The 17318-nt window shown below is 57.3% G+C and overlaps 1 protein-coding gene across 9 annotated transcripts in view; it reads right to left on the bottom strand.

Moving 5' to 3' along the window:
• Nucleotides 1-16: 16 nt before the first annotated feature.
• Nucleotides 17-17318, bottom strand: part of DDX11 (DEAD/H-box helicase 11) — a 73793-nt gene continuing 56491 nt past the window's right edge. For 3 of the 9 annotated variants that reach the window (XM_029204324.1, XM_029204322.1, XM_029204323.1), the window contains exons 6-26: nucleotides 16797-16842; nucleotides 15934-16041; nucleotides 15680-15767; nucleotides 15094-15305; nucleotides 13554-13706; nucleotides 12723-12769; nucleotides 12328-12407; nucleotides 11424-11468; nucleotides 11256-11323; nucleotides 8198-8519; nucleotides 7929-8060; nucleotides 7330-7442; nucleotides 3982-4054; nucleotides 3558-3661; nucleotides 2770-2919; nucleotides 2442-2510; nucleotides 2223-2323; nucleotides 1791-1875; nucleotides 1433-1511; nucleotides 1098-1252; nucleotides 17-995 (exon numbers count right to left, since the gene is read on the bottom strand). In XM_029204324.1, the coding sequence (XP_029060157.1) occupies nucleotides 966-995; nucleotides 1098-1252; nucleotides 1433-1511; nucleotides 1791-1875; nucleotides 2223-2323; nucleotides 2442-2510; nucleotides 2770-2919; nucleotides 3558-3661; nucleotides 3982-4054; nucleotides 7330-7442; nucleotides 7929-8060; nucleotides 8198-8519; nucleotides 11256-11323; nucleotides 11424-11468; nucleotides 12328-12407; nucleotides 12723-12769; nucleotides 13554-13706; nucleotides 15094-15305; nucleotides 15680-15767; nucleotides 15934-16041; nucleotides 16797-16842 (2260 nt within the window). In that variant the 3' untranslated portion in view covers nucleotides 17-965. Of the gene's footprint in view, nucleotides 996-1097; nucleotides 1253-1432; nucleotides 1512-1790; nucleotides 2324-2441; nucleotides 2511-2769; nucleotides 2920-3557; nucleotides 3662-3981; nucleotides 4055-7329; nucleotides 7443-7928; nucleotides 8061-8197; nucleotides 8520-11255; nucleotides 11324-11423; nucleotides 11469-12327; nucleotides 12408-12722; nucleotides 12770-13553; nucleotides 13707-15093; nucleotides 15306-15679; nucleotides 15768-15933; nucleotides 16042-16796; nucleotides 16843-17318 lie in introns of those variants that run through there. The other 6 variants (XM_029204325.1, XM_029204328.1, XR_003791010.1 and 3 more) reach the window with 5 other exon arrangements.

Below are 17318 nucleotides of genomic sequence, written 5' to 3' on the forward strand. Positions count from 1 at the left end.
ACGCCAGAACCGAGCATAAACCAACAGCGCCCTCTTAATTAAGAGACCACAGCTGCACAAAACGCAGGTGATGTCCCTCCAGGCCGGGTCTCAGGTAGCGGGGGCAGGGAGAGGTGCGGTCAGCAGGGGCCAGCGGAGGGAGGGACATTTCCACGCAGGAAAATATGTCTCAGTGACAGACACGGGGTCGCTAAAAATAGCCTCGCTGAGAGCCTGATGGCCCTCAGCATAATTGCTGATGTCAGGCGAAGAGGAGTCTCCGCGTGGGCTCCAGTGCTGGTGCTGGTGCTGGTGGGGAGGGAGGGAGGGAGGGAGGGAGGGAGGGAGGGAGGGGCCCCTGCCTGGGAGGACCTGGAGCCGAGCCGAGCCGGGAAGCTGATCCTGCTGCAGGGCCGGGAGCGGGCGTGCAGGAAGACCTGCGGCCAGCGGGCGGGAGTGGGGAGCAGTTCTTAGCAACTCAGAGCAAGAAGGTGGTTAGGGTGAGCAGAAGCCCCAAGAGAGGGTGAAAGGCCTAGAACAGCTACTTTTAGTGAGAAATGAGAGGGAGGGCGGGCCTGCCCCACCTCACCTCTCAAGAATGTGGATACTGAGAAGCAAGCAAGGGCGGAGATGCTGTGGCCTCCACAGTCGCTCACAAAGGCCGGCCGGGAATCAGGTCAGGGAGCTGGACTCCGGGCCGTGCCGAGTGGAAGACAGGCTCAATTCCAGGGGGAGCAACTGCCCTGGGACAGGCCCAGGAATGGCGGGGCACCGTTCCTTCAGGATCAGCCTCATTTTCTCCTGTTGGCTTCTCCACCTATTCCTAGGTCCCGGCAGCCCACTGATTCCGAAAGGGGGCTACCGCGCTCGCCACCTGGGCTTCACAACTTCTGAGGCAGGATCACTGCAGACCAGGCCCAAGACAACATTTCTAGTGGGCGGGGTGAAAGAAGGGCCTGGTGACCAGGCAGTGGTGCAGCCATCTGTCAGGAAGAGCCAGACTTCTCTCTATGAAACTGTGGATAGAGGGAAAGACAGGGAGACACCGGCTGGGGGCGGGGTGGGGTGGGGCTGGGGGGTGGGAGGTTCTGGGGACGAGAGAGAAAGGCAGGACTGACCTTCCGCAGAGCAGCAAAGGCAGGGCCAAAGGTGGCTTTGACCTGCACGCGGTCCCGGATCCAGGCCGGCAGCTTTGCCAGGATAGGAGGGCGGGCGTACCGCTGGTCCAGGAGCACGATGCTGGCAAAATCCTTCTGGTGCCTGATGGCCCTGCCTGGATGGGGACAGAGGTTGGGGGTCTGAGTTAAACCTGCCTCCCCCCACAGTGCGTTTCTACTGTGTCCCCTTCCCCTTGCTCAGCGCTCGGGCTAGAGCGATGGCAGGTGAAATCCCTCCTTCCTGTCGCCTCACTCTCCAGCCATCCATCTCGCCAGCAGCGTCAGCCCAGGCTCACCTATGGATTGGTTGACGGCCTTCATACACAGGTTCTCCACCAACGCCTTCCCAGGGGGCACCTGGCCTGGGGCTCGGGGCTGGAAAGGGCAAAGGAGGTGACCCGTCAGAGCGGACTCTTGCCTCCTCCTAGTGTTCTCGGTGACTGACAGTGACACAGCCGGGCTCTGGAGCGGGACCCGTGGGCCTCGTGGGCACAGCAGCCGGCATGATAGGTGATGGCATGGAGAAGCTCAGGGGCTGTGGAGGGGCGTACTGTCGCTCTGGAGCAAACGGGACACATGCGTCCCAGGGCAAGGGGGAGTCACAGCCGTGGGGTGCCCCCTCCCTTCGTCCTCCGAGGCACTGGCGGTACTCACGAGGGTCTGGTCCAGGTAAGCCATCTTCTCCTGCAGCTCTGCAGACCTGATGCTGGGGAAGGGCATGCCCACCATGACCACACACCTAGGGCGGAGGCACACGCGAGTCACGGCAGCTGGGCGGTGCCCAGGACAAGGGGCCCGTCCTCACCCACACCTCCACTCCACTTCCTTCCGCCTCTCCCTCCCCTCGTCCCTACCACCTGGAGAGGGTTTTCTCAGCGGAGATATCCGGTCTAGACCAAGGAACTGAGTCCTGATCAAGTTAGGGGCTGCCTGATTTTCCACCTGACCCCAAAGGGCCAAGTCCAGAGTTGTTGCATCCGTGCGCCTCGCGGGTGACGGGCCTGAGCAGTCAGCCTGGGTGTGGACTCCGAAGGCGCCAGATGGGTGGGCGTCAGAGCCGCGGGAGATGGGAAGCCCACCCCTTACCGGCCAAGGTTGTCAGAGAAGTTGATGCCTTCACTCATCTTCCCTCCGACCACGGAGAACATCAGGGCCCCTGTCACCATGCCCCCTGCCTGGCCACAGTGCTGCAGGAAACACCCAGCCCAGAGCTGCAGAGCCAGGGCGTGGATACCAGCCACGGTACTTTCAGCTGCCAGCGCCACGTGCCCTTTGGACCCAAGGCCTCAGAACCACACCTCTTACCTGAATGCACCTGGAATACTCCAGCAGCACCTGCTCCACCTGGTTCACTCTCTGGGGCTCCTGAAATATCTGAAGGTAAACATAATGTCTCCCAGAAAAGGGTTTCAGAATGCCTGGGTCTTGGGTGGCTCTTGGCCTTATGTTTTCCAGACTGGGGACTGGAGAAGCCCACAGGGCCAGGGCCCTTGGTGAGATCCCCTGGATGGTTATCAGGGATTGGAAGCGGGGGTGAGGAACTAGCGGAAGCCCCTGCACACAAGAAATCCAAGGAGGAGCTCTGGGTGCCAGCGTCCTCTCGAGTGGGAAGTCCAGCGGAGCAGCCACTCACCTTCTTCCTGACAGCCAGGCGGGCCAGCAGGCCACTCTTGTCCCAGTGGGCGTGGACCTGGCGTTGGTACGCATAGGAGGGGAAGAAACAGACCACCCCTCCCGGCACCACGTTGCACAGGTTACAGAGGATGCGACCCGTCTCATCCATCTAGGGAGGGAAGACAAGGAACCCGCCACAGAGCCATTCCTGAAGCCCCCCAAAAAGGCTCAAAGCCAAGTACAGCGACCCACGGGTGACTGCGGGGGAGCACGGCCAGGTGGCTCCCCGGGGCGGAATGTGCCACCCTCCCTACCACACACCCGATGACGCTTCTGGTGCCTGGTAGCATCTGTGACACACCACCGTGCTGGCACACCAGAGCTAAAACCCACTGTGGGATGCCACTCAGTCCACTGTTCTCCAACTCCCAACATCCTGGAGGGGATTAAGCCCCGTCTGTGACAAATCAGGCACTGAAAACCCCAGGCATGCCACTAGAGGTGTGCTCCCAACACCCGCATTCCTGCCCAGGCGGAGCCCACAAAGCCGGACGGCAAGAGAACCAAAGGCGCTGAGCAGCCTGCTCGTGAGCTTCGTTTAAAGAACACGTCCTCAGCAGCCGAAGGCATGAGGCTGGAGATGGCTCAGACCTTCCGTGGTAAACTTCTAGATCCTGCCCACCCTGTGCCAGCTGTGATGGGAGAGCCCAGCGCCTGAATGCTCGGCCCTGGGCAGGGTGCCCCCAGCCCTAAGTCTGCCTCCTGCCCCCGCAAAGGCCGTGGGAAGGCAGGCTGCCTGGTACGGACCATCTGAGGCAGCTCTCTCTTCTGGTACGTGAATTCCAGCTGCTGGTTGGAGGGCCCGCTGCAGATGACGAGGGGCAGGATGTTGTCTGCAGGGATCACGTGACCTGGCGAGACCCAGTGAGGCTGAACTGGAGTCGACTGTCCCGCAAGGCAGAGTCCAGGAAGAGCTTCCCCCGACCCTGTCTTCCAGACTAGGAAGAGCAATTCACAGCCCCCGCCCCCCACCCCGTTTCCACACGGGACCGACTCAGCGATGCCCAGGCCTTTCCGTGCAGACACAGGGGACGCAGAGCAGGAGAGCCCGGAGATGGGGAGCTCACGAGGAAGCTGCCCTCTTGTGGCCTCAGCCCCCGGGCCTGATAACAGCACACGGCTGAACACTGACACGAGGCCCAGCCCCGAAACCCTGGGCATGGGTCCTCACCACAGGAGAACTCCACCACGCGCTCAGCTTCCACCCCGGCACACGCCAGCAGCTGCTCCCGGAAGTCGGACACCTGCAGACCACAAAGCCAGCTCTGTCATCTCCCAGAGGCCTGGGCCAGGAGGCGACGAGTACGTAAGAACAGAAAAAAGAGGCAAAAAGAAAGGCTGGTAACAGATTCGTTAAAAGGAAAAAAATAAATAATGATACCCAGTGTTGGCAGCCTCATTTAAACCACTTGTGGGAACAGCAAGAGAAATTCAGCAATTTGAAACAGTGGTTCTAAACCCTGGCTATGCAACAAAATCACCACTCGGAATTTAAAACATATATATGTGGTCAGGGCCCAGCCCAAACTATTGAATAAGAATCTCTAGTGGGAAGACATATGCATTTGTATTTTTAAAGAGTTCCGGGTTTTCACCTATCAAACTGGCAAAAATCCCAAAGTCTGACTGCTCTCTGGAGAACCAGGCATTCTTATATGTTGCCTGTGGGCCACAGGATAGCACAACTCCTGTGGAAGGGGAATTTGATACTATTTAACAAAGTAGACATATTTTTACTTTTTAACCCACAATCCCCTATCTAGGCATCTCCCCTGAAGTACAGCTCCACAAACCAAACATATGCGCAAGGACAGTCCTTGTGAGGTTATCCGTAACATTCTGCATTTCAAGAGAGACTGGCCGAAGGAGCTACCCTATCTCCCCCAGCAGACAACCCTGCAGCTAACAGAAGGAACGCAGACCACCCTGTGCACTGCTAACGTGTGATCGCCAGAGCACGCTGGGAAGTTAAAGCTGACTGAGCTCCCTTTAATGTAAGAAAGGAAAGGGAGGGCTTCCCTGGTGGCGCAGTGGTTGGGAGTCAGCCTGCCGATGCAGGGGACGCGGGTTCGTGCCCCGGTCCGGGAGGATCCCACATGCCGCGGAGCGGCTGGGCCCGTGAGCCATGGCCGCTGAGCCTGCGCGTCCGGAGCCTGTGCTCCGCAACGGGAGAGGCCACAACGGTGAGAAGCCCGTGTACCGCAAAAATAAATAAATAAATAAATAAAAGAAAAAGGAAAAAAAATTTGCTCATCTTTGCAAAAAAAATTAGAATGAAACACTGGAGGAATAGACCAGTAGCTAATAAAAATGATTACCTTTGGGAATGGGGAACGGTTTGAAGAGGGACAGAGGTGAGACTGAATACGTCTTGCTATACGGTATAGCAAAACTTGTTCAAAAGTTTCGACTTCTGAACCATACAGATGTGGACATTTTTAAGAACATAAAGTAAAAAGGCAAACTAAAATTGAAAACAAAAACTGAAAGCCTACCTCCCTATCAAACCCAGAATATAGCCACACAGAGAAAAGCTTGACTTCAAGTGACTTTGTATCACTAATGACCACATATCCTTAGTGGGGTACTTTAAAGGCAAAAAATAAATGCATGTAATTGAATTCAATCAGTAGTTTCTTGTTAGAATACTGGTATAATTTTTTTTGGGGGGGGCACGGCATGTGGGATCCTAGCTCCCCGACCAGGGATCGAACCTGTGCCCCCTGCACTGAGAGTGCAGTCTTAACCGCTGGACCGCCAGGGAAGTCCCAGAATACTGGTATAATTTTGAAACTATCTTAAGTATATTCGAGATAGAGCAAATAAGTAATTATGTTAATGTGATAAGAAATCAAACTGCAGCGTAACAGATGCTACGTAAGGTCAAGTAAAATGACTGAGTGATTTTGATACAGAAATGTCACTGTGGACTCATAACGTCTGAAAACTATTCCCTAGGTCTGTCCCCTGAAATGGCCTATAAACGGTGATGACCCAGGAGCACTATGAACGCCCTAGCTCCCAGATGTTGGTTTCTAAGTACCAATCCCCCTTTGAAGAAACCAGGGCACCCTGGACAAATGAATGATTCCAGGTCTGGGCAAGGAAAGTGTTAAGGTGAGCCCAGGACATTTTTTTGTGCTGAAAGCAGGGAAGCCTCCCAAGACTAAGGGGGCCATGTCAAAGGGACCAGAGCAGCATGAGGGGTTCCCACAGGCCAAGTCTCAGAAAATCTGAGCGTCAAAAACAGCGACTATGCACTCCCCTGGTGGCGCAGTCGTTAAGAATCCACCTGCCAGTGCAGGGGACACGGGTTCGAGCCCTGGTCCAGGAACATCCCACATGCCACGGAGCAACTAAGCCCGTGTGCCACAACTACAGCGCCTGTGCGCCACAACTACTGAGCCCGCAAGCCACAACTTCTGAGCCCACGTGCCTAGAGCCCGTGCTCCGCAACAAGAGAAGCCACCGCAATGAGAAGACTGCGCACTGCAATGAAGAGTAGCCCCCGCTCACCACAACTAGAGAAAGCCCGCGTGCAGCAACGAAGACCCAGCGCAGCCAAAAATAATTTAAAAACAACAGCAACAAAAAACAGCAACTATAAATGATTCTAATACACCAGTGAATAAAAGTCTACTTCTATACACAAGAAAGAAAAATGGAAAAATAATACAGCTACAGGGGTGACTCTAACAGGAAGCTGAGGTTGGGAGCTGACGGCTTGAGGAGGTTGAAGAGCCTTTGCCTTTCAGCCAGTAAGTCTTGGTTCTAAGACACATCCTAAGGAAGTGACCGCTGTGCAGAGATGCAATTGTATCTCCCACTCTACCGTTTAAAACAGAGGAGCTGCAAATCGCCTAGATACCTGACAAAAGAAGGGTGGTCGTATGTGATAGATTCACATAACGGGATAAAGTGCAGCCAGAGCTGGGCAGGATAAATGCATATTCGCTGACAAGGAAAAATGCTGAAGGTGCTCTGCTGCTGAGTGAGAAAAGCAAATTATAACAGCAGCGTGTGGAGATACCATTTTTGTTTTTTTTTTTTAAATATGTATGTGTATTTGTAAAAACTATGAATACAAAGACTATTGTAACGATATACACCAAAACGAATCTTTTGTTGGTGGAATTATCTATTTCCTGTTTTTGCTTGTCTCTGCTCCCTACAATGAAAATATGTTTCCTAAATATGTATACTAAAACTTAAATTTATAAAAGAAAGAGAAGGTTGTATCTGTGGTGGGTGCAGGAATGGAAAGGCACTCCATTCTGGGTCTGAAGCTCCAGAATGGCTTTCTCTGGAGAAGTGGCTACAGAAACACCAGGGCAGGGCAGTGCCCACCCCACCCCAGACCCAGCCACGAGACAGAACAGCAACGCCACCTGGTGGACACTGCCTGGCTGGCTCAAGCTAACCCCCTTCTGGTTGGGGGACTCACAGGATGGGAAGAGGCCTGATGCTACATCCTCCCCATCCCAGCAGCTGGGCGCGAGAGGCTGGACCGTGTCCTTACCGGTTGCATGGTGCCCCCTGCAAGGACCACCGCCCGGCATTCCTTTACCACCTGGGCAAAGTGCACGGCTGGATTCAGGAGCAGGAATTTGAGGCTGCTCTGACTGAGGCTGCCTAAAGAAAGAGAAAGACAGCTACATGGAGAAGGGCAGGTGCAGGCCCAACAGAGACCTCCATCTGCCTGAGACAAAGGGGATGTCCAGTCGGGTCCATGTAGAAGCCATAAGAGATACAACTTTCTCTTTAAATTAGACCCATCTCATCTCCAGGACAACCCTGAGGTAGATGGCAGGATTGTCTCCCTTTTCACATGAAGAACTGAGATTTAGGGAGAAACTGGTCCAAGTCATGCAGCTCATAGGTGATAGAGCCACGACTCCAACAAAGCCCACCTGACCTTCACACTGGGCTACGCGGAGTCTCTGGCAACCTCGCCCGAGACCAGCCAGCAGCCCAGCACCTCTTCATCCCTCCTCACCCCCTCGACTACTGGCGTGGGTCACAGGTGGCCAGTTTTCACCCATTTCTGCGTCCCAAGCTGGTGGCATACCAGATGGAAGTAAAGCAGCCTGGGTCCAGGCTGGCTCCTCCCGGGGTTACCTTGACGGCTCAGGATGACCCTGCCATCCTGGTTGGCAGTGGTGAGGGCTGCGAGGAAGCCTTCGATGTGCATCAGCGGGGAAGCGGGCCGCAGTGCCTTGTCCTCCCCCTCCTCCGCGGGGGCTGCAGGAGCTGCACAGAGCAGAGGAAGGAGGAGGGTCTGGGAGCCCGGACAGTAGGGGGCTCCCTGCACCTGGGCTAAAGCCATTCTCCGGGAAGACCATGCGTGAGGAAGGCCAACGCTTGCCCAGGCTCCCCCTCTGACTCACCCACAGTCACCCCCGGCTGCAGGCTCTGCAGGAAGTGCTGGAACCCGGACAGTTTGGGCTGCTCCCTGGAGGGCGCCAGGACCGCCCCGTACCTCTCTGTGAAGCCGAAGAGCTGGGACAGGGATGAGAGCAGTGGTTGTGAGAGGGAGCCGGACGGGCCCCTCCCCGCCCCCAGCGAGCTGCCGCACGGTGAGCACGGAGACAGGGCGTTCGGAGGTTCGGCAGGCCAGGAGAAGAGACACACGGAGGACAGCGACGGGGGCCCGCGCAAAGGGACACGTACCTTTCTGCTGACCATGCTCTTTTCACAGTAGCGCTTCACCTGCGAAAGCAAACCCAGCCAGAGGCACCAGGAAAACACATCCAGCTGGAGAAAACCACCTTCCAAATGACAGGAGCAGGCCCACGCCACCCCCCAGGTGCCCAAAGCGCCTCTTGTGGTTGCATCACCCTCCTGCCTGAGGCCTCCCCTCTGCCACTGTCCCCCCGCTGCGTGCGCGTGCGCGCACACACGCATATACACACACACGCGCGCGCACACGGTGCCCTGCCACAGAAGGGACTCGGCAGCACGGCACAGCCTCTCCTCTCTAAAGGTGCTTGGTGATGGCCACGTCCCCTCTGCTCTCCTGCACCATGACAGCAAAGCTGGACCTTGAGGATTAAGAGGTAGTTTTTAAAAAATCCTATGAGCAAAAGCACAACACAAAAGGGAGAGCTGGGGCTTCCCTGGTGGCGCAGTGGTTGAGAGTCCGCCTGCCGATGCAGGGGACGCGGGTTCGTGCCCCGGTCCGGGAGGATCCCGCATGCCGCGGAGCGGCTGGGCCCGTGAGCCATGGCCGCTGAGCCTGCGCGTCCGGAGCCTGTGCTCCGCAACGGGAGAGGCCACAGTGGTGAGAGGCCCGCGTACCGAAAAAAAAAAAAGGGAGAGCTGGGCTAGGTCAGGGGCATGTGGAGGAGCTTGGTTGTGAGCACAGTGTGCAAGATGAGGGGTGTGGAGCCCCTGAAGATCTCTGAAAAGGGGCCATCTTCCATTAAGATTCACTGGGGATGGGAAAACCATAATTCAGAAAGAGTCATGTACCACAATGTTCCTTGCAGCTCTATCTACTATAGCCAGGACATGGAAGCAACCTAAGTGCCCATCGACAGATGAATGGATGAAGAAGATGTGGCACATATACACAATGGAATATTACTCAGCCATAAAAAGAAACGAAATTGTGTTATATGTGTAGTGAGGTGGATGGACGTAGAGTCTGTCATACAGACTGAAGTAAGTCACAAAGAGAAAAACAATACCACATGCTATCACATATATATGGAATTTTTAAAAAATGGTACTGGGACTTCCCTGGTGGCGCAGTGGTTAAGAATCCACCTGCCAATGCAGGGGACATGGGTTCAAGCCCTGGTCCAGGAAGATCCCACATGCTGTGGAGCAACTAAGCCTGTGCGCCACAACTACTGAGCCTGTGCCCTAGAGCCCATGAGCCACAACTACCGAGCCTGTGCCCTAGAGCCCATGAGCCACAACTACCGAAGCCCGCGCGCCTAGAGCCCGTGCTCTGCAAGGAGAGAAGCCACCGCAACAAGGAGCCTGTGCACCGCAACAAAGAGTAGCCCACACTCGCTGCAACTAGAGAAAGCCTGCGTGCAGCCGTGAAGACCCAACACAGCCAAAAAATAAATAAATAAATTTAAATAAATAACGGTACTGATGAACCTAGGGGCTGGGCAGGAATAAAGATGCACACAGACGTAGAGAACACACCTGAGGACACAGTGGGGGAAGGGTAAGCTGGCATGAAGTGAGAGAGTGACATGGATTTATATATACTACCAAGTGTAAAACAGCTAGCTAGCGGGAAGCAGCCACATAGCACAGGGACATCAGCTCAGTGCTCTGTGACCACCTGAAGGGGAGGGGTGGGATACGGAGGGGATATGGAGATATGTGTTACGTATAGCAGAAACGAACACACCATTGTAAAGCAATTATACTCCAATAAAGATGTTTAAAAAAAAAAAAGATTCACTGGGGAACTCCCTGGTGGTCCAGTGGTTAGGACCCTGCGCTTTCGCTGTCGAGGGTGCAGGTTTGATTCCTGGTCGGGGAACTAAAGACCCTGCAAGTTGCGTGGTGTGGTCAAAGAGAAAAAAGAAAAAACGTCACCGGACTGTAGTCTGTAAAGGAGACACGAGGCAGAGAACAGGACCAGAGACCAGAAAGGAGTGAGGAGGGCAACCGCCTGCTCTGGGGCAGCAGCTGTGGGATGAGAGCACGGGGTCAGGGCCTGGCAGCGTGTGGATGCGAGGCGAGGGGGAAAGGAGTCCAAGGCCATTCGGCCTGCCGCCCGCCTGGCGGGGGATGGCAGCGACCAGGCCAGGGGGCAGCTGGTGTGAAGGGGAAGGGGGAGCGGGGCCTCGAGCCCACACAGCCGGGTCACCCTGGGCTCCACCGAGCACCACCAGCCCCCTCGTGTGTGCGGCGTGCTGTCCTCCTGAGCTGGGGAGCCTGAATGATGTGGTGCCCCTCCCTTGGAGTCACGGGACCCACGCGCTGCCTTGGACACGGTGCTCTGTGTCGTCAGCAAACCAGACTCACTAAGGTGGTCTGTCAGGCGACAGAGCCTGTGCCCCATCTGGAGGGAGCAAAGGTTGAGGCTGGGCCCAACCCAGGCCAAGCACCCTAGCCGCATTCTCAGGCACCTCAGCCCGACAGCTGGATCGCAAAGTCATTCGTGCTCTGCCCAGCGCCCGGGAAGACTGTGCCCGAAGACAGGTGGAGGGGAGGCACCTGCGAGCATCCGCTTATTACACAGAGAGGAAGGCACGGCTCCCCGTGACCCTCCGCCCCAGGCTGAAGACTCCGCCCTCCTGCGACATGAGCTGTGTGTGAGGGTCAGGTACAGTAACTCTACAGACCCTCGGACCTCGAGGCTGCTCAAGGACAGAAGGAATTTACTTTCTATTCCTTCCACCGTCTTAACGCTGTTCCGCCCACGGGGGGCGGGCAGAAAAGGAACCTGGATGCCACACAAAGGTGAAAACCTACCTTGAACAGGTTGATGTTGTCGATTTGGCTCTGAAAGAGGAAGTCGCTGACGGTCTTCAGCTCTGTCCCTAAGGGCAAACAAGCGAAGGGCCCTGAAGCCCTCGCTCTGAGGACCGTGGCCTCCGCGCCCCAGAGGGCAGCTCAGAAACGGCTCCCACCTGCTCTTACCTGCCTGAGACAGGCTCTGGGTATTGGGGCTTTGCTTAACGTTCCCTACAAAAGAGAATCAAACAGGTCAGGACGGTGGGCCTCTGGCCCCCATCTTCCCCCTCTGCTCTGTAGTTATCGAGTAAGAACGCTCCTATCTGAAGGGGTCTTCTGCCATTTACAGCACCCAAAGGCCCCACGAAGGGGGCAGGGCGGCCCGGGGGGCCTCAAGGTCTGACCCACGTGTTGCACACGCAGCCCGAGCCTGGCGATGTCATCCTTTCCCACATCCTCCGAGGAGGCGGGGACAGGGACACCCCACTCCACACGGGCGCCAGCAGGAGACGCCCAGGCTGCACGGCAGAGACCCAGTGAAGAGCATCAACGTGAGACAGATCCCCCCGAAAAGCGCTGCTGCCTTTCTGCCCTTCAGCTTCTATAAAAGCTCGCATAGGAACTGCCAGAGGGAAGTCGTGTGGCTCCGAATGACGCCAAGAAGTGTGGGCCCCGGAGCCAGAAGACTCCAGTCCCTCTCACCGGGCTCACGAACCACAGGCCGGTCACCTCTGCTCCGGGCTTCAGTTTACTGGCCTGAGGGTTACCGTGCCTGCACTGCTTTCCTCACAGGAGCACCCGAGTCCTGAGTCCCATCACTGTGACGTAGTGTCATACACACATTTATATCACAATATATTATTATTACTGCCACCTGTGGGGTCGGGCCTGGCAAAATAAAAAGGACTCAGAACAGGGGCAAATCAACCAGGGCTCTAAGCAAAGGTCTAAGGCCGGACAAATAAGAATTTTCTAAGTCAATGGCCAAGGCGATTCCTGAGAGACAGAAACCCCAGGGGTCCTGACTGGCATCCAGGGGACGGAGCCCAGCAGGCTCAGCAGCTGGCCACAGGGCGGGGATGCTCCTTACCGCCCAGCACAGTCACGAACTTCTCCAGCACATACAGGATCTGCTTGATGTACATCAGGTTCTTGGCCTTCAAGCGCTTCCTGGGGAGAAGCCAGTGGACATCGGCGGGAGGACCCCGACTTCCCCTCCCGGTGCCTGAGCTGAGGCCCTCCTGTCTGCTGTCTTCCCAACTGGGTCACGAGCTACACACGCTCTCCCAGAAGGGCGGCTCACTGTGGCCCAGGGCCTGCACGGCCTCCTGGGGTGCACGCCTAACGAACAGGAGGCGAAAGCAAGCTGGCCCCCATCATGCTGGGCCCGGCCAGATGCTACCCCGGTGCCTCCTCTCGCAGGCTGGCTTTGGGGTGCCGAGGCTGAGCGGGGCCTTCCCAACCCCTCGGGGGGCAACGTCTCACCCATATCGTTCCGTGTACTGGAGCAGCTGGGAGTGGGCCTGGCAGAGCTGGGGGGAGAACAGAGAGCGATGTGATGGCAGAGCAGGCCCTAGACCAGCAGCCTGGGGCCGTGCCAGAGATGCCCTCGACGATGCCTGGACAACGCCAGCCCAGGACACTTGGGGGGCAGTCGAGGTGAAGGGGCGCTGGTGCAGCGGCATTCGCTGAGGGTCAGGGAAAGGGGAAGACGATGACTCGCAGACAACGAACGTCCCTGCTAGTGCTTCCTGGGGTGGGAAAGACGTGCTGTCTGCTGGGAGAGCCGGTTCCAGGCAACCATCACGGCTCCGTCCAGGCCAGCTGGCACTGGGCAGTCCGGGGGGTGGGTGTCACGTGGGCTTCAGGGTCAGAAACCGCTGGTCAAATCCCAGGCTGACCTCAGGGGCAGCGCTTAACCCTCTCTCAGCCTCCGAGTCTCTACTTAAAACAGCCACCAGCCCGATGCAGAGTCAGCGTGAAGATTAGAGGCACCCCACGTGGTGCAGGGCACATAATGGGCAATGAACAGCGGCTTTCAGAAACCTTGAGCATCCCTCAAAGCAGTATCAACAGTAACAACCAGCTGCACAAGGACCCCTGCTTCTCATCCCACCATCCGGGTCACAGAGACCTAGTTAGCAGCACCCTGGCCTGGAGGACTCTGGGCGACACAGGCTGGGGAGAAGCAAGCGAAGTGCCCACTGCCTGGGCTGGGTCCCGTCCTAAGTCACGCTGGGGAGCCCCGGCCTCGGCTCAGCGCGCCCGCTGCCCCCCGCGGCAGGCCCTGGCCTGGGAAGGCAGAGGCCGACCCACCTGGGAACCGCTGACCTCCACGCTGTGGATGCCGGTGATGGTGTCGATCAGGTTGTGGGCCTCGTCGATGACCACGACCTGGCCCTGCAGCCGGATCCCCGCCGCCTGCCGGGCGGCCGCGTGCAGCAGTATCTGGTAGGGCAGCACCACCAGCTGGAGGGGGAGAGGCGGCCTGAGGTGGGAGCAGGACCCCTCCCACAGTGGGCGGGCCCAGCCCCCGGAACACGTGTAGGCGGGCACTCCGGAGATGGAACGTCAGCTACAGAGATAAAACTGGAGCCGACTGCACTTCCGAGTGGACCAAGGGCGGAGGGGCCTGGAGCCCCTGCTGCAGAGCCCCTTCTGCGCCCCCAACGCACCAAGGTCCCTCAACACGCTGTGACAGCACTGGGGCCCAGAAAGCAGCCCTGGGTTCTGGCCCTGGAGCCGCCACTTCCCAGCTGTCTGACTCTGGGACAGTCAACCTTTCTGAGCCTCGGTTTCCTCGTCTGCAAAACGGGCTTGAGGAAGTCTATCTCAAATGAGGGTTAAGGGCGGGGGGGAGGCGGGGTAACAAAAATAAAAGCACTCTGTCAATTTCTTAGGTGCCGTGTTGTTATGACGATTTTCCAGTTAAAAGGATACCGATAAAGTGAAAATCCAAAAAACTGGAAACTTAAGGCCCAGGTTTTAACACTGGCTCCGCTACTCATGTGCTGTGAGAAAACAGATCAATCACTTAACCCTTCTGGGCCCCGGGGGTCCTCACGTGCAGAATATGAATAATACCTGCCTTAGCTATTTCGGTGGGCTACTATAAACAAAAACGACGTGCAAAGTGCCTTAAAAAGTCGAGATCATAAGAGTTTCAGGGTATCTCACTATACTGGCACCCAAGTGTGTCCAGACCCCAGGAGGGCTGAGACCACCGTGAGGCTGGGTGGGCTCCCCAGTTTCTCGGTGACCCTCACACTCAGTTCCGGGCAGCACACTGACAAGCGTCTAACTGCCAGGTAATGTTGTTACTAACACAGTTCCCCGCATCTTTAAAAATCTATGGAAATCTTCTCTTGATTATATGAAATTCTCCATAAATGATACATTATTTCCAAGTCATTTAAATTAAGGGAGTAGAAAGAAAACAGTTAAATCATACCACCAAATAACAATGATACCATTTTTGACTCCATACAGCAAGTCTAGGGAAGGGTCTCCACCTGTGCTGCAGGCAGGTGCGCGAGGTGGGACGACCATGCACCCAAAGGGCACCTGGAAAGACCTTTACATCCCGTAGCTCCCCACGGCACTCTAGTTTCTGCCCTGGCGCTAATGTGCCATCCCCCAGGACGCCAACTGTCCCTGCAGCCCAGAGCCACCTAGGCACCTGGGGCCTCCTCCAACCCTATGTACCAGGAGAGAGTGGGTGACGTGTCCTCAGTGGGCGGTGTGTCGGGCAGACAACCACGGCCAGTGACACCCTCCTGAACCAAAAGAGGAGTGAGAACTCCCTCCTGGGCCCTGCTCAGAGCGAGAGCCACCGCCCAGCCTCCGGGGTCTTCACCTGGGCTGCTGGAATGGCGAGCCGGCTCCCGTAGTAGGGACAGGCCCGAGCCTCCTTCCCCAGGGCCGCCAGCTGCTCGATGTCCTTCACCTCCAACAGGACCTCGTCCCGGAGGAGCTGCAGCTGCTCATGGCTGTAGAAGGGGCAGGTGGCCCGCGGCTCCAGCCTCCTCCTCCGCCCGGGCTTCTCCTCCTCGACGACGCTCTTCTTCTCTGAGGGGCGCAGGCACAGGGGCAAAGGCAGAAAGAACCTCAGCTGAGGTTCTGATCGCGGGGCCAGAAGGGGTCTGCACCACGGGGCGGGGCCGCTAAACCCTTCCGGAACTGCTGCTTACGGACTCCTGGCATTTCACCTCGTCTTCTCTAGAAGAGGCCTATGATATCGCCTCCTAGCCAGGGTACTGGACTAGATCCGGACTAAAAAGCAAAAAGACCTTTTTCCCCACGTGAGGCTCTTTAGGAAGGAAGCCCGGTCTGCTCTGCCCTCGTTCCCGCCGTTTCCCCCGTCCCAGGGCTGCTTCCGCTCGTCCCAGGGCTGCACACGGTCCCAGAGGCCCTCCCTACAGCCTCGGGGCGCTGGAGGCTACCGTGTTTGCTTCTCTGCAGCTCCACACAGCGGTCGTTGATGAGCTGCACAGAACCTAGCTTTCTCACATCTTCATTGACACAAAGATTCTACAAGACAGAGGAGAGGGTAAAGGACACGGGGCTGGCTAAGCGACACAGAGCAAGCCACCGGCACTGCCCGCCTTCCAGGAGCAGGTCCTTCCTTCCAAGGACCAGCAAGGCACAGGGGCCGGTCCCACCCTGCTCGCCTGCCCCGGCCCCCGCCTGCGCTCACCTGCCGAGAGCCCAGGGAGACGAGCCGAGTGTCCTTGCCGAAGGGGCTCTTCTGCACCTCGCGCACAAACTGCGCCAGCTGCGAGTGTGTCCGACTGCAGTAGTAAATCTGCTCGGGGTAGCGGGGTTCAGGGCAGACTGTCAACCCCAAACGTTCTCGGCACGGCAAGGAGGGCTGGGGCCTGAGAGGCCGAGGGAATGGAGAGAGCACCCGGGACACAGGCCTAAGGAAGGCGACCGCCCCCGGGCAGACCTCTGCGAGCCCTCAGGCCAGGGTGTCCCCCTCTCCTGGGTCATGCTGGGCCCCTGCTCCTGCCCCTCTGGGAGGCTCGGTCATCTCAGGAAAGGGAGTTTCTCCTCAGTGGTGGCTCTTGACACAGGGAGGACTCCGAGAGTCCGGGGCGTAGGGGGAAGCGGGGCGGGCGGGTCCCCATGCACCTCCCAGGGCTTGGGGGGCGAAGCAGGAAGAGGCTGAGCTCACCTCTCTGTGCGCCCCTCCAAGATTTAGGAGAGCCGGGGAGGAAGAGAGGAAAAGGGGGGTGGGGGGGTATCTAATGTCAACAGAGAAAACCCGAAGTCCCACACACACGAAGCCTGAGCAGCGTCAGAACCACACACAGCTCCCAGCACCCCAGGCAAATGCAAATTCAGACCAGAGGACGGGACGAGCCACTGAGAGCCAGGGGCAGAGCACCCATCCCCCACCTCCTGCCACCCCCAGTGGAAAGGCTGCCCCTCGACGCCCTGGGGCGCAGGCGTCTCCCAGGGACCCAGCCCCCCTGCCAAGCACCTGGAGACTCGGGGGCTCCCACCTCCTCCCTGGACCCAGGTCAGTCACAGGAGACCCAGGACCTGGTGTCTCACCTTAGTTACATGTTCTTCCTCCAGGTCCTCCTCATCCACGTCTACTCTGAGAGAGGAAAAAACACACAGCATGGAAAAAGGCCATGTTTTGTTTTTATTCAGCTGGAAATTCAATTTTTAAAGGCAGAAATGTGCGTTGTCTAGGGCTCTCAGAGGAGTTATCAACAGGGTTGGCCTCCGGCCAACAGAGGATTGTTCAGGCAGCTCTGTGTGAAAGGCCGGGGTTTAAATCACATGCCACGTGGGGACAAAGTCGGCAGGACCCCATGAGGGGCTGCGTGCAGGAGGGAGTGAAGAATATCTTGTGTTCAGAACCAGGTGGGTGTGTCCTCGGAGGCTGCTGTCCCCCGAACCCAGGGCGTCAGAAGCCAAGCTGCAGGACTGGCGGCCCTGGCCTGGACCCTAGCGAGTACTTTTTCCTTGAATATTCGCAAACTCCACTAAAGTTTTTTACCCCGTCCCCTGGGGAGGAGCAGAAGAGCAGGAAAGGCCACAGGGCACTGGCTGCTCCTGTCCCCCGCC

Source organism: Monodon monoceros, unplaced genomic scaffold (assembly GCF_005190385.1).
Source record: "Monodon monoceros isolate NGI ecotype Baffin Bay Population unplaced genomic scaffold, NGI_Narwhal_1 Super_Scaffold_6, whole genome shotgun sequence".
NCBI classification, from domain to species: Eukaryota; Metazoa; Chordata; class Mammalia; order Artiodactyla; family Monodontidae; genus Monodon; species Monodon monoceros.